This window comes from Dioscorea cayenensis, chromosome 7 (genome assembly GCF_009730915.1).
Source record: "Dioscorea cayenensis subsp. rotundata cultivar TDr96_F1 chromosome 7, TDr96_F1_v2_PseudoChromosome.rev07_lg8_w22 25.fasta, whole genome shotgun sequence".
Lineage (NCBI taxonomy): Eukaryota > Viridiplantae > Streptophyta > Magnoliopsida > Dioscoreales > Dioscoreaceae > Dioscorea > Dioscorea cayenensis.
In genome coordinates this window covers 15,031,727-15,049,203 of record NC_052477.1, presented here as the reverse complement: position 1 = coordinate 15,049,203, position 17,477 = coordinate 15,031,727, and the positions used below count along the sequence as shown (strand labels likewise).

General features: G+C 35.9%; 1 protein-coding gene across 1 annotated transcript; it reads right to left on the bottom strand.

Moving 5' to 3' along the window:
• Positions 1-15,696: 15,696 nt before the first annotated feature.
• Positions 15,697-17,142, bottom strand: LOC120265096 (probable aspartic proteinase GIP2; the record flags this gene model as incomplete). The annotated part of the gene is made up of 1 exon (XM_039273009.1): positions 15,697-17,142. A coding segment is annotated over one exon (1,353 nt), but the record flags the coding sequence as incomplete, so codon positions are not given.
• Positions 17,143-17,477: the final 335 nt, after the last annotated feature.

The window sequence follows — 17,477 nt, the reverse complement described above, 5'->3', positions numbered from 1 at the left end:
TGCACAGGTTCTTTCCCTTTTTTTCTAAGTGTACGTTCGAGCCTGGGATCTTCTTCAATCAATATTGAGGGGTTCCCTCAGGTCATAACCTGGAGCTGCGCCCAAAAAGAAAGAAAAAGAAATCAGAATGATGATAGAATAAGAAGATATGAAATAGAACGAATGAATGAATAGCTAGGAAAACAATAGTGCAAAATATCTCTAAACGCCTACTCCCCGGCAACGGTGTCAAAAACTTGACGTACGTCCTTTGTGTGAGTCCCGCAAAGTGCACCGGGTCATCGAAGTAATAATCCCAGATGAGTGGGTATCGTATCCACAGAGAGTAGGGAGTAAAGACACTTAAATTGTTTCTTAACTATGTAAAAGATGAATAGTGATATGTGTGACAAGATATCAAATAACAAAAGTAAAAGCAATAAGATAGAGAGCACAAGTAAAGGAGAAGGTAAGGTAATCGATAAAAGTGGGGTACCCGGATATTGTTCTGCCTAGGATAATCGTTTCAAGTGCAAGATCCCTCTATTATAATTTCTAATTGATGCAACAATGACTCGTGGAGATCCTTAATTACATAGTCCCAAATCTAAGGTCAACCATGCCTAACTCAATACATGTCCCGGAGGAGAAATTGGATAACCTCTCAACCTCGCACTCGTATTGAATTGCAATGAGTTCTAAGGATTTCAAATGATGAATCCTCTTCCTAGAAATAGATCAAACCCTTTGGTCAAGGTGGAAAGTCTCTAGCCACAATTAAGCTCTAGATGCTAAGATCACTTCTACGCTTCACTCCTTTGCACCCGCTACTAAGCCCCAGTGGAAGGTCATCCCTTAGCCCATTCACTCTACTATGACCACAAAGAACTCAAGGAAACGGAGGTAGAATAAATCACACTGGAGAAAAAAGGGGACGCTCTGCTACCTCTCGACTCATCCTCTCAACCCTCTCCAATCTATCTTTGTCTAACTCTCGTGGTGTGTCACTCACTCACAAGGGTTGCCAACAAAAACTCTCAACCCTAGTGTCACTCTAGGGGAGTATTCATACAATCAAGCATTCAAGGTTGGAACTCACAATAAACATCAATTAATTGAAAGCATAATAAAGAGATTCAATTAAACGAATACATCCTAGGGTTCACAAATACCCAAGTACCCACTAAGGGTTTAGCTCTCCATGGAGCTAGATACAATCGATGAAATCGAATGTAAAAGCATAGAATCCATAGAAAACCCCCTCGATAGTTGTAGCGATGGTCTTGTGGAGAGTCATCTACTCGTCGCAAGGGTCCCTTTGTGTGGCCTAGGATACACCTCGCCGCCGATGAAAGCTCTCCCACTAATCTTCTTCCAAATGGAGCACGAAGTCATAGCCATAAAACCTCTCCAAATCCCTGGCCAATACATCTCAAAACCCTAGCCTCAGCCCTCTCTCAAGTTAGAGAAAAGATGGAGAAAAGAATGCTGAAATCGGGGCTGAAATCGACTTTTAAAGGGCTCGAATCGGGAATCCACACGCTCTGTGGGCGCCCCTGTGGATTTTTCGCACGGGCGTGTGGAATTTCCACAAGCCCATGTGGATTTTTCTGTCTTGCTGTTTTCTCAGCCGGTTGTGAACAGTGTTGCTACAGTACCTGCTACAATACCGTCCTGGAAATACTCCCAAATCCATGCTTTCATCTAGGTAACTCAAACGTGCACACGTTTACGTCGTGAATCGCTTTGCTTCTTCAATAACGGACATCTTGGTGGAGATCTTGTTCTATATGCACAAGTCAGAATGCTTGAATGTGACTGCCCTTGTGCACCTCCAAATAGTTGTGCTAACTCGAATACGAGGAGGTTGGCACACATTCCCGCATCTCGAACCCGACCTATGTCTTCGCGTTTGAAACTTAGCAAGATTTCCTCCAAATTGGTGCATTACGACCCACATTGGCTTTTTTCTCTCATAATCGGCCTCACAACCCTACCTGCATGAAAGTAACATAACTACACATATATTAGCGTTAAAACCCGAGAAAAGTAATGCTCAACATAAGGAAAGAACGCTTCGCATTCTTATCGCACAAGCACTTATCAGAGACACAAAAAAATTGTCACTAAAAGTCTTAATTCTTGTAGTGAGAATAAAAAAAATTCATTGCTCTCATTGTAACACTACAACAAATTTGTCACTTAAGGACATTCATAATAATGTCACTAAATAACATATTTTTGTCACTAAAAATATTTTGTGACGTTTTTTTGCCGTCACCACGTGTCGTCGCCTAATCTCCGTCGCTAAAGGGTTAATGTGACAATTTGCATGTTTGTCACGCAATCATAACTTTTATATGACAAAATTATGACATGTCACAAATTCGACAATTATTTGTGACATTTATTGTTTTCACAAAATATTATGATAATTTGTCATAAAATGTTATAAATTGTCACTAAATATGAAGTAAAAATTTGGAATTTTGTGACATTTTTCTTATCATCACATGATACGTGACGGAAATTTTTGTCCTGTATTGTACTACAAAAGCGTCATAAAATGCTATAAATTGTCACTAAATATGAATTTATATTTTTAAATTTTGTGACGTTATTCCAATTTTCACATAATAAGTAACGAAAATGTTTGTCACGTATTGTACAACAAAAGCGTCATAAAATGCTATAAATTGTCACTAAATATGAAGTTAAATTTTTAAATTTTGTGACATTATTCCATTGATCACATAATACGTGACGAAATTGTTTGTCGCATATTGTATTACAAAAGCGTCATAAAATGTTATACATTGTCACTAAATATGAAGTAAAATTTTGAAATTTTGTGACTTTTTTTAATGATCACATAATAAATGATACAAATGTTTGTCACATATTGTACAACAAAAGCGTCATAAAAAGTATGATAGTTAGTAATTGGAGGTTATTTTAGTGATGCTTACAGTTTGTCGCTAATAAAAAATATTTTTGTCATTAAATACAATTTTTATTTGGTCAAGCGTGACAAAAATATAAATGTCACAAGAAAATAAATATTTTATGACATGTATAGTTATTAAAAACTGTCACAAATTAATGTTATATAATGTCATAAAAAATTGACTATAATATCATTCATGACACTTTTATTATGTCACATATTAATTTTTTTGCGATGTCACAATTAATTGAATATCATCTTATTCTTGATAAGTTTTTAATCTAACAAACTATTATGTTTTTGTGACACATGTAGTTTTGAAAATGTCACAAATTAATATTTTATAATGTCATTTATTAAAAAAATTATTTTTTTTTATAAAAATGTCAATATTAAATAATACTATGATACAAATACATATTAGAGGCATTGCATTATTATAAGTAATTTGTCAAATGTACCATAAGTAAATAAAATAAATATTTTTATTCAAAATAATAAAATCAATAAGTAACATAGACTAACAAACTAAAATATCATCAAATGTCCTAATGGCATTAAAATCTTAGAGCTTTTAAGGATGCAAATCAAATTAGATAATTTCCAGTAGCCTTCATTTGAACTCTTAATTTAAATCATGTGTTGATGGTACTTTTGTCGAATCAGAGCTTGTCTTATTATGACCTGAAATCAATTATTTTTAACAAATGATAATACTAATTCATAACAAGGGTAAATTAAAAAAGTTGAACTTTAAAGTAGACAAGGAAGTTTAATTATGCATATACCTGAAAATTGAGGAATGAACACTTAGATTCCAGCAGCTAATAAAGCTTGAGTCATAGTTGCATTTGATTTCGAATCACTTCATAATTTGACTTATATTGTTGGAGTTCATTTTGTGTCTTTGTAAGAGTTTCTTTTAACTTAGCAAAGCTTACATTTGAAACCTTTTCAATAGGCTTAGGTCCATATCCAAGTCCTTTATTGTATCTTGAGGTAGTACCAAATACTTCATCAACTATTGCATTAATGTTTTCTGGTTGTGATCCTTCTTCACCAAGTATTGCTAATTTATTCTCCAGCATTTCCTAAAAATTAAAAAGAATATTAACTAACAAGCAATCTTTTTTTTAAAAAAATAAATTCTTCTTGTGAAAGATCTTACATAAGTTATTTGAGCCTCAGATGTTGACCATCCTTTACTCTCTGAATAGTGAGTCGACTTGAAAAAATCCATACTATTTGGTTCTTGATCATCCTTACGCAATATAGTTCCAAAATTAATAAACAGTAATTATTACATAGAATTAATCATCCAAACAAAAACTGACAATTAAATAATATACGTAAACAATAATAATTTACCAAAGCATAGCGGCTTGCAACAAATGCCCTCGATCCTTGATTATGAGTAAACTTTACTGCTTGTCTTACCCTTTGGTTGATTTCACACCTTATTTTTATTTTTGAATGAATGAAAAAACAAATATAGTCATGATATACATTTGTACCTATTACATCTAATTAAAAAAATAATCAATTGAAATCAATAATAACCTTAATAACCTGAATACAGTACAAATCAACAAACTTACATGAGTATTAGAATAGTGATTATTTGTTTTCATTATAATGGTCAACAAAATGGTGCATATAACAAGGGTGTACAATATGTTTTGCTTTGTCAAAAACATGTTAGATGCTAATAAAGCTAAAAATTAATATGTTGTTATTATAAAATTCCTTAAAAATAATCAAGTGTTTTTTTGCTTTGCGTAAAGGTATATAACCATATCAAAGAGGAAGGGAAGAAAACAAAGTTTAAAGTTGTGGGATTGGCCATTCAAAAAGAGCTTAATATAGGGTACATAATGCAAAAAAATTTTAAGATCATTAATAAGGCTATAGAACAAATGCAAGCTAGAATTATTTTTTTAAGAGAAAAAAATAAAAAAACTAAAGAAAAAAATTTACAAATATACTGCCTCGTTAATAAGGAGAAAAAAATAAAAAAACTAAAGAAAAAAATTTTACAAATATACGCCTCATTAATAAGGCTATAGAACAAAAGGCAAGCTAGAATTATTTTTAAGAGAAAAAAATAAAAAAACTAAAGAAAAAAATTTTACAAATATCGCCTAAAAAACACCAAACTAAAAATTTTTAATGCAAAAAAATCAAAGAAAATGGCAAATATTTCTATAACAATTAACCCGATCGGCACCCTCTTCCCCACGGAACCCTAACCCCCTTTGGAAGCCTACCCTACTTGTGCCTATGTCAATAAAATATATGAAATCTTGCATTATTTAGACATATGTCGAAAAATAATTTTTGGTACATATCAAATTAACATAAACAATTTTTTTATTACTTGATATTAAATCAACTATTAAATAAATATAAAAAAATGAATTGCATGAATATATAAAAAAATATGCAATAAATTAAAATTACCTTAGAAATTCAACAAGTGCAAAAATCTTCCGTTGTGTATACACCCAATACTCTTAAATAACTAGTATGAATAATAGAGTTTTTTTCTTCTAGATTTGTTTTCTATAGAAATATTTGAGTAATATTATAGCCAAAAAAAGCAATTAGATAAATTAAAAATTTAAAAAAATATAATAATCTCTAAATCATTAGTAAATTTGAGCGTATTAATTTTTTTATAATTAAAAATCATGTCTACCATAAATTATGGTTAAATAAAAAGGGATAGAATCGATTTATATAATATAATATAATATAATATAATATAATTATATGTAGTCATTATTTATAATTCAATTTAAACAAATTAAAGTAAATGATTACGCACAAATTATATTAATTATTTATTAAATTACCTAAAGTAAATGATTATCCCAATTTTGAAGCCGTTTATATTTAGGTATAGTCTAAGTAAACTTAAATTTATTTTAATTATTTATCAAATTATTGTAATAAATTTAACAATTTTTTAAAATAAAAAATAATGTTTATGATAACAAAAAATATTGGTTTGGGTTTATATTCATATTTTTTAATTAATTAATTTGAATGAAGTGAGTTTTGTTAGAAGATTAAATGACTCAGGAATCACTCCAATGAATTTGTTTTCAGACAAATCAAGCAGTGATAATTTACTAAGGTTCCCTAAAGTTTCTGGTATTTCTCCTCTGAATCTATTGCTCTTCAGCGAAAGAACAGAGAGCTTCTTAAGTCCATCAATGGATTCAGGGATGGCATTATCAATCATGTTTCTCCCAGCGAAAGAACAGAGAGCTTCTTAAGTCCATCAATCAATCATATTTTCAATTTAATTAATTTATTTATTTTGCTTAATATTTTTTTGTTTATTTGAAATTATGAGATGATGTGTGAATATGGAATCAATAAGGTTTTTTTTAAATACATATTTTTTTTATCATTATCTCTTCATTCTTATTATTTTTTTTAATTTGAATTTTTTTTATTTTTTTTCCATTTCTTTAATATCCGGATTTATATCTATTATTTTTTTTATTTTTTTTTATTTTTTGGGAATCCGAATTATTATCAAGATCATTATTATTATTTATTATTTTTTTATCCTCACTTTTTTTAGTATATATTTATTTATTTACTATTTTTTATTATAATAAATCTGTTTTTTTTTTAAATCCCGGATTTATTTAAAAAAATAAAATTCCGATTTTCCTTTTTTTTTTAATCCTAACCATCTTTGCATACGGATATATATTTTTTATTTATCCGAATTAAAAAAATATTTAGAGATTATATATTTTTCTTAGAATATATTTTTTAAATTATCCTTTTGTTTTCTTTTTCTTAAATTTTCAAATAAATTTTGGATATCCGAATATTATCACTTTTTTTAAAATTTTTTTTACTCCCATGACTTATCCTTTCTTTTTCCTCTTTTACTCTTATGCGGAACAAAAAAAAAAATAAGCCTTTTTTTTTGTGAGTATGAAAATCTCGCTCAAATTAATATATGTATCTACAGGTGAAACACGTGGTAAAAATTTGAAACAATTTTGAGATTGAATTCTTGTGTACATAAAAAATATCTATTACAAAATCTTAAAAAAACAATTGATTGGGATTAAATAGCATTTTATATAGCCAAAAAAATACAATTTCTATGGAGAAAAATGTTCCATGGAAAAAAATGTGACTTTTCTAGGAAAATTGATGCAATCAAAGCAACAAATGAGGTTTTTCCATGGAAAATGTTACATTTTTAGTGGAAAAATAAGAGTAATAGCTAGAAAAATAATACCAATCAAATGACTATTTTTTTCATTTTTCACAAAAAAATTTTTCATGGAAAAAAATATTCCATGGAAAAACAAAAGCTATCGACTCTCAAAGTGTTTTGTACCATAGTGCCAAACATGTCAATCTACATCATTAGTGCCTTCATCCAAATGAATGCTATCTTTGATGATCTCATGTTTTGACATTATGTGTAGTTTTTTTAAATAATCTAGCAAATGAGTGAAATATCTGCTGCCTTTGGTGATTCTCGTGACTCATGAGCTTTATGAAATGTTACAATAATATTTAATAATTTTTACTAAAAAAATTTATTAGTAGCGATATAGTTAATGTCATTAAATTAATTAATAAATGGTAACATTTGCTAATATCATCCTTTAATGGCATATGTATACGGGAAAAATAATATAATGCCAATATTACTTACATTTAGGTGACGAATAATATAATGTCAATATTACTTATATTTAGGTGAGCAATTTGTATGTCATAAAAAAATAATTAAGATACATGACCAAATTTAAATTATCACCGATAGTAAATATTAATATTGGTGACATTATATTAATCTTTTTACAAAGCAAGACATTTTTAGAATTACGTCACAAAAAAATATTGCATTAATGACTTAATATAATTGTCACCCAATGTTGAAGTCGTCACTAAAAAAAATTTCCTCCATCTCCATTTAGTCAGAAGATACAACATCAAATATTTGGTGACATCATCCTATGACGATTTAAAAATATTGTCACTTAAAAATACTCGAACTAATGAAATGCGCTACTGAAAACCATATTTTTTTGTCACTTAATGTCATTTATTTGTGACAAAAAACTAATATGTCATAACCAAATTTGTCACTAATCATCAATTTTGTTGTAGTGTAAACTGTACCACACTTTTCTATAGCACTAAGGTAATCCTGAAAAGTATGAATTTGATCTCCTATGCCCACTCCATCTACCATCTTGTGGTTTTCAAACTCTATACTCAGATGACTTATCCTAGCGGTACCATGCTCCTTCTCTAAGGGATGCTAAATATCCTTAGCAGTCTTAAAATCAAAATACTTGTCATAGAGATGATCAAATAGAATACTAAGGATTCTATGACGACAATGAAAAACTATCTCTTCAGGATTTTTGCTAGGAATTGAGTAACTAGACGTTTGATCAAAAATTGAAATGGATAATAGACAGTCCATCTGGACCAAGGTCAGAAGAATCAGAATCGGTAATTTGAGTGAGGGTTGTGCACAGTCCTAGGATGAAAAGTTAGAACTCAACCTGATTTTTCTACCTCCTGAAATTAACCTTACCATCAAATTTTACAAGTTTATAGGATATATCAGATTGTGTGTCCGACATAATGTGCAACTGTAGCGTAAATAATTGATCAAAGGACAACTAGTGTGCCGGGTTTAAAATTTTAATTAAAACACAAACTAGCAAAAATAATAATAATAATAATATTAATTAATTAATTAATTAATTAATTTAGCAAGGAAACACAAAAAAAAAATGCTGATATTTATTAGTAAATTAATCACACAAATAGGAATTAAATGTGGTAGTAAACTAATTAAATAGAAACAATAACAGCAGGATGTGAAGATAATGATAATGCAACTTCAGGAAAGTAACTAAGTATAACAGATAATGAAATCAATTAATATATATGGAATTCAGTGCAACACAAACTAAGAATGATAAGTAAAACAATGTTGAGATGTTGTAAAGTTTGAAATTTTAGTTTTAAAATATTATCACATTTACTTTCATGCAAACGACAAGGTATTTAGGCAAATATTAAAAAAATATTTGTTTAGTTATGATTAAGAAAACTGATAAATTCAAAATAGAATTACTTTCATAGATTAATACTAAGCATGAACACAAAATAAACAGAGTCAAACGTAATTTTAGACCAGCATGCTTACCATCATGGGATAATTCAGTGTTAGACAGTTGTAAATAAACTATAATTTAAGAAAACCCTGCTACCATCTCTTTCAACTTTGAGTGAATTCCACACACAGCTCTGCTCTGCTCTGCTTTCAGCCCTGACTCTGTCTCTCTCTTAGTCGCTCCCCCTTGCCATGGTAAGCGGGGACGGACATTCGGTCCCTCCTCCTTCCCCGGCGCAACCCAAGTCTTGGGCTCAAGTCGCCTCTTCCCTTCGTCAACCTTCAGACAATTCCCCCTTGCATAATCCCCATATTCTCTCCAAACTCAAAGAAAACACTTGAGCTTTCATCAAACTTGATGGTGATTCTTTGAGCGAGCACTGTCTGAAGTTCCGAGATGCTCTTTATGGGAAGCTCTTGGCAAGTCCCCCTTTCGCGAAGTCAAAGCTGATCTTCTTGCTAAATGGAGTTCCTTCGGTGAAATTTCTATATCCGATCTTCCCAATGGCTTCCTTCTTATTCGTTGTTCTTCGCAGAAAGCAATGCAAAAGCCTTCTTCTTGATGGACCTTGGTCGGGTCAGCGGAATTATCTTGCAACTCTCGCCGTGGAAGCCGTTCTTGAGCCCACATTTGCTAAGCTTTCCTCTGCAGCTATTTGGATACAACTTCACAACCTTCCTGTTGAGTTCTGGGAAGGAGAGACCTTGGAAGCCATTGCTAATCACAGTTTGGGACCTTTCTTAAAGTTGATGAATTTACCGCTGCTCTTACCTGATCCAAATTTGCTCGCATCTGTGTTGATGTTGATCTGTCCAAACCTCTCAGTAGAGGTTTTTAGATAGGCGACGATCACCATCGAGTCTTTGTCATTGTTTTGTATGAGCGCTTACCTACCTTTTGCTATTCCTGTGGTTTGATCGGTCATGGGACCAACTCCTGTAATTCTTCTGCGACTCCCGGTGCTGCTAGACCTAATCCGTCTCACCCAGTGTGGCAAACTGGAACTGGATCTAGTTTGGTATCAGGAGTCGAGGATCAACAAATGGATGACTCTGACCCCTCTCCGGACGCTCCCCCGTCGGCTCTTCTGGACGGCAAGAATTTTGATACTGATTATGGCCCTTGGCTCTTGGTTTCTCGCCGGTGTGGTAACACTCGCGGTCGTGGCGGTGGCGCTCGCTCCATTCGCACGACCAACGGTGTTGCAGCCGATCCGAGTCCCGAGATTGTCGTCCCCCGAGGATCCGCTCCTCGCAGCCTACGTGGCGGTAGATCCTTCACTCTTAGTGGGCGGCCCCCCACTACTCACATCAATCCTACAGTGGAGACAGCTGTTTCCCCAGACCCTACACCCATTGATCCCTCGGTTCAGAGAACGCCCGTTATCTCCCCCTCGATTTTCGCTCCCACTCCCCTCTCCGAGTCCCAAGATGAGACCTTGCTTACTTCCAAAGTCTCTCCGCCCAGCATGACCAAGTCCCAAAACGGGACCATATTTGCTTCCAAAGCCTCACCGCCCAACTTGACCACTCAAATCACCTCCTTTCACCCTCCCCCAGAAAAAGCAAAGCGCTTCATTCCAAGGCGTCAGACCTCCCCACCTCCCACTCTTCGGTCCTCTCTCCAGCCCCCTTTCACCTCCTCTTCCCATCCAAACCCTTGTTCTCATTCAGATCTAGTCGAGAAAATTTCCGCTGCTCTTGAGGTGGAGGGCATGGAAGCAAATAGTTTGTCGGGATGAGGATTTTCTCGATGAAGATGATGATGATGAGATGTCGGAGGAAGAGATCCTTCCTGATAGTCTGGATGATGATATGACTTTAGCTCAATACCAAACCGAGGCGGGACGTGATTCTCTTGTTCGGAAAGGGTCTAACATTCCCGATTCGTCTCCCAAGAAGGGAGAGTGGAACTGGAGAAATCGAAACCCTACTCCTAGGTAGTCTTTCTCTTCCCTCCTTATTTATCTTGTTTCTCCATGAATACAACTAAAAATCATTTCTTTGGAATTGCAGGGGTATTTCAGCGCGTGATACCTCCACTCGTGTCTTCCGTCTTATGCGCTCTCACAAACCAACTGTTGTTTGCCTTGTTGAAACCAGAGCTAACACTGATCGTCTTTTTTTCGTTTTGAGGAAACTTCCCAAAAACTGGGATTGGGCAGCCATTCTTTCCGATGGTTTCTCTGGCGGCATTATTGTCCTTTGGCTTAAATCTGTTGGGGTTGTCACCCCTATCTCTGTGTCTAAACGCGCTCTCCATCTCATTATTACTATTAACTCCTCTAAAACCTTTCTTATTTCGGCTATCTATAACTCTTTGTGTTTTCGTAAACAATGTTGTTTGTGGAGTGAGCTTTCGAAACTTTCCGCTTTACATATCCCCTGGCTCATCCTGGGAGACTTTAACACTATTCTCCACAGGTTCGAGCATAAAGGTGGCACATTTGCTTACTATGATCGTAAAGCTAGATTTTTTAGAAATTTTATTGAGCTTAATAACCTGATTGATAGTAATTTCTCTGGCCCTCATTTTACTTGGTGTAACAATCAGATGGGTCTTGCTCGTCGCTGGGCCAGACTTGATAGATGTCTGTTTAACCTTGATTGGGCCAATTCGTTTGCTTCTAACTCTCTTAATCATCTTCCCCGGTCTTTCTCTGATCACTCGCCTCTTTTTCTCTCCTCTTCCCCGTTCCCTACCCGTACTTCTAGAATTTTTCGTTTCGATATTAATTGGTTGAATTTTGTAGGTTGCCATGATGCTGTTTGTGATGCTTGGAACTGTCATCCCCATGGGAATCCCTTACAAGCTTTCTCGCATCTCCTCTCTCGCGCTCGCTATCAACTCTCCAACTGGCATAGATCGGGTGTCAATTCGCTGGAGACGGACCTTATGTCCAGTGAAATCACCATTAGTAAACTTGAGAATTCTGATTTCAATTCTATATCCCAATCTCTCCTAGTGCAAGAATATGCTAATTTCGCTTCTTTGCAGAGTCAATGTAGTATTAAATGGGCTCAACGTGCCCGCATGCTTCGGATCAAAGATGGCGACCGGAACACCAGTTTTTTCCATGCCTCTACTCGCATTCGCGCTCACACTAATTTCATCTCTCAGGCTATCGATGCTAGTGGCTCCCGCTGTCAAAATCACTCTAGTATTGAAGGTGCTTTTTTGGACTTCTACAAAAACCTTTGGTCAGCCCCCACCACTGATAACGACATCTTAATCGATCTTCTTCCGGTCAATTTCCCTCGCCTCACTGATTCAATCGCTTGCTCTCTAGTCCGGGAGGTTACCAAGGAGGAAGTATATCTCACTCTTCTTGATCTTCCCACTGGTAAGTCTCCTGGTCCTGATGGTTTTCAGCGCTGAGTTTTATCGTAGTTTTTGGCCCATTATCGGGGATCATTTGTTCATGGTTGTTCATTTGTTTTTTTGAAAGATCCATTCTCCCTCCGTCTTGGGGTAAAACTTTCATCACTCTCATTCCTAAAAAAAGATGGCCCCTTTGTGTTTTCGATTTTTAGACCCATATCTCTTTTGCAATGTTAATTTCAAAATTATTTCCAAACTTTTTAGCGAATCGAATGCGAGCTTGTTCTCCCTAAGCTAATCGATTCGAGAGCGGTGGCTTTGTTTCCAATCGTTGCTCTTTCGATAACATTATTGCTGTGCAAGAGATAGCCCATACTTTAGAATCTGATATCAAAAACCCCCCCAGGATGCTTATCAAACTTGACATTGAGAAAGCCTACGATACTGTTAATTGGAATGCAATTCTTGCTGTTTTTGCCCGCATAAATTTTCCTGCACTCTGGATTTCTTGGATTTCGGCTTGCCTTCACTCTTGCTCCTTCTCTCTTCTTATTAATGGCAATCCTTCCCCCTGGTTCCCCTCGTCCCGGGGTGTCCGTCAGGGGGACCCTATTTCTTCTTACCTTTTTATCCTGGTTTCCCAGATCCTTACCACCAATCTCAACCACGGTCTCACTTCTGGCTTGATCCCTGGTTTTTTCCCGAATCATAATCATAATTTCAACCACCTTATGTTTGCTGATGATTTAATTCTTATAACTAATGCCTCTAGGAAAGCTGCTAGGAATATCAACCAGTGTTTAGAGTTGTATAATCACATTTCCAGTCAACGTCCCAATCGCACCAAATCTCAAATTTTCTTTCCAACCTGGTGTAACAAACATGTTTCTTCCCGTATCTGCTCTATTCTCAATCTCACTCAAGCTTCCTTTCCTTTTAAATACCTTGGTATTTTAATTTCCCCTAAGCGTCTTGCTGCTTCCTCCTTGAACCCCTTGGTTGATAGGATTCGTCACCTTTGCTCTAGATGGAGCAACTACAACCTCTCTCAAGCAGCTAAAACCACTTTGATTAATACTACTATTCTTTCTATCCCCATCTATACCCTTTCAGTATATCCCATTCCTGACTTCATTGTCTCTGAGATATCCAGAGTTGTGCGAAAATTTTTTTGGTGTAGAAGCAGCAATGGAAAGGGCATTCATAACTTGAATTGGAACACTGTCACTGATAGTAAGGCTGAGGGGGGTATTGGTATTAGAAATCTTTCTCTTGCTAAATATTCTCTGATGGCTAAACACTTTTTTAATTTTCTTAACAATGGTGATGCTATTTGGGTGGACATTTTGCGGTTTAAATATGGTGATTTTAATTTTTGGAGAAACAATCCCCCTTCCAAGTGCTCCTGGTTTTTTCGCTACCTCACGAGGATTGCTACTCGAATTAAGCCTAATTGTCGTATTAACTCCATTAATCCAGGCAGAACATCTTTTTTATGGGACCCTTGGTGCTTTGAGATCCCCATTGCCCTCAAGCCTACCTTTCTTAATGTTGATACTGATATTGATTCTCTTGCTATTTCTGATTTCATCAGTGGTGATCGCTGGAATGAGCCTCAGTTATTTCATGTTTTTGGCCAGAACTTTAATTTTCATGATCATTCCTCCAGTATTATTGATTCCAATTCTTGCAATCATTGGGTTTGGAACCCCTCCACTAAACAACACAAGATTGCTGCCACTGTCTATAAGCATTTAAATCATTCTGATATTCTGTCTGAATCTTGGTCTGGTTGGCATGTCCTTTGGAAACTGTTTATTGCCCCTCGGGCTAAACATTTCCTTTGGCTCTTATTTCATGGGCGTCTCTCTACTTCTAATTTCTTATTTCAATTGAGATTGGGCCCTGATAACCCTTGTATTTTTATGTAGCTTATTCCCCGAAAACAATCGAGCACCTTTTTTTGTCAATGCAGTCTTACTAAAGCAGGGTTTTGGAACTTCCTCGCTTGAAGCTTAATGCTAGTATTTATTTCCCTAATGGGTTTCTTTGAGGGCTCTGGCTCACTAATGGGAATTTCTCTATGCATTGCATCTCTGTCATTACTGTTACGTCGCTTGGTTCATTTGGAAATCATCTGTGATGCCATATTTCAAGATACTCCTATTAACATTCCCTGTCATTGTCCAGTCGAGCTCTTTCCCATGTTCGAGAATACACCACTTGTCACCGTGGCCTTGCTGGGACAAAATCTCATCCTGCACAACTTCACCATTGCTGACGAGCTGTTCTTGTTCTCTCATTCCAATCTCAATCCGGCTTCTTCGTTAAGTTCTGCAGGTTTTTTCCTATCAAACTCTAATTATGTTGTGTCTCTTGCGAGTTCTTTGCACTTTGGTTCACTCTAATTACTGCTGTTGATGAGATCTACGCCCTTCTTTGTTGCACTTGATCCGTCTGGATAATTTCACGAACATCAAGCACATCTTCATCAATTTGAATGAAACTATCTCTATGCTCAGTCATCCTGATCCTGTCACCCAGTGGAGATTCAGCTCTCAGTTTACCCATATTCGATCTCTTCTCGCTGATTTAAATTTTCCTAAAGTTCATTGTATTCCCTCTACTTGGATGATTCCCGCAGTCACTCTTGCCGCCCATGGAGCCAACTCCTCTAACCTTAACTTGTTTCTTTTTGTTCGCGACCTCCCTCATTGGGTTATGAAATCATTCATCGATTCTGGTTTTAAATTCTAATGTTTGTCTTGTTTTTATCAGTTCTTCTCCTTGTATTTTTGTTTTCTTTACTTCTATTCAATAAAACAGCCCCTGAGGTTCTTTTTTAAAAAATAAACTATAATTTAAGCATGCGTAAACATTGAATAAAAACAATAATGGTAATTAAAGTGATTAAACATTCTAGTTTGGGAATAGGCGTGGTGTCGTGCACGACCCAAAGGCCAGCTGGTTCAGTGGCCTCACTCCAAGTGTTAGGGTACGATCAAAGGCTCCATCTAATAGTTATAAAAAATCCTTTGAATGAGAATCAACGGATATAACTATAACCTACCTAGTGAAAGGATGGAATAAACTTACAGCTAATCTTTGAAATGTTATCACTTTTGGTGAGATAATGGGAAAGTCACGCAGGTCTAATGTATATAAAATCCAAAGGTTATGAGAATTTCGGTTTGAATGTATTAGGCTTAACTTCTAACAATTAGTTGTTAGCACAGCTATTCTTCTGAAATAAATAAACACACAAGATTAATAAGCCTCCTCTTTATTAAAAATTTAAAACTGAACCACAATATATGCTGTGGCCCAATGGGAGAGTAACACACGCTAGTCTTATTATCATTAGTAGCTGCTCTTCAATTCAGGCCAGATACCCTTGGTGTTTAAGTTTGAACATGTGGTGTTTCGCTGCAGCAGAGAAGAGCTAAACCCAAGAACAGAAGTAGACAGATCAAACTCCAAGAAAATGTTCTCCAGTTGCTTCCCACCAATCACAAGAGAAGTACGAGGACTTGATCCTCCATCAACCAACCCCAAGCACAAAGCCTTCCTCCACTTCACCTCCACCATTGAGTTGGCTCCAAACATCCTCCAATACACATCCTCCCTCCCTAAAACCAGGTCAATATTGGGCACGTCAGGCCCAGCACTAGTGCTGTTAATGCTCTCAGTGCTATAACAAGCCTTGAATGGTTTCACTGGAGCCACACGCTTCATCTTCTTAGCTTTAGCTGCTTTGATGAACGCCACGGTGACAGCCTTGTAGATGCTTGTCTCCATGGTGGTGAACGCTGTCACTGTACTTATCTTAGTCCCTCCAACTCCTTGATCATCTATGTCCAGCAGTGATGTGTTCACCTTCACTTCTATCCCGTCAATCTTGATAGAACTAACACCAATGAAATACTCAGATGAAGCTTCTCCTTGTGCATTAACAGGGTTTGTGACAAGCGGTGTTCTCATCAAAATGCTTGAAACATCAATGACCGGGCCGAGGTTATAGTTGCCGCTATTACCGACAAAGATGAATCCATTAAAAAAGGAAGAAGGAGAGAGACACAGTGCAAACTGAGGTTTAATGTTGAACACTGATGATAACTGATAAGGTATTGAGATCATTGACCTACGACCGAACCCGGCCATGCCCTCAACACCATAAGCAAGACCTTGTAGTAAGCTTGTTGATCCGCATGGAAACAGAAATTCAGAGACAGTGGCGTCTGTGCCATCAATGGACCTAAAGGTGACAACATCATCAATGAGATCACCTTCAGTGCTTAAGCCGGTGATGGAGTTTTCCGGAAAGAGGCCGCATGTGTTGTTGTTGCAGCCAGGGCTGGGAGAACCGGTGCAGGTCCGGCAGGTGGTGGCGTCAGCGAGCGAGCACTGAGAGGAATTGCATTGTGCTGGATGGTAAGATGATGAGTTGTCGTTATTCTCACAGTCTACCCATAAGTATCTGCTTCCGATGTCGACGACGAGCTCGGAGAGAACTGGAGGAGTTCCTTGATAAAGTGAGGTGATGTATTGGCCGTTGCTGATATCTTTGAGGACAGGGAGGACTAGGGTTTCTGGATTTTGAGTGGAGAGGGGAGATGAAAGAGGAAGAGGAGAGTGGAGTGGACGAGAAGTTGGTGGTGGTGTTGAGAAGCCATTGAGTTGATGGTGTTGTGAGGATGGTGGTGTGGTTGATATATGCAATTAATTTAACCAATTAAATATTAAAGTGTACCTCAAATGGGTTATTATATTGTGTTTTTTGCAATCATTAAATGTTATTGCCAGCATCCACGTGCTAATAATGCACAGTCGATTTTTATGTCTTAAATTATGTAAAAATATTTATTGATGTTTTGAAAAAAAAATTATCTTCCCATCTGATCTTTATATAATTGTTGCATATAACCAATGGCCTGGTCTATCAACTCCATATCTTTTATGTAGCATGTTGATTTTCAAAAACACATGAAATTGAATCTCAAATCTCACTTAAAATAAGAGCACAAACATGCTGAGATATTAAATCCATC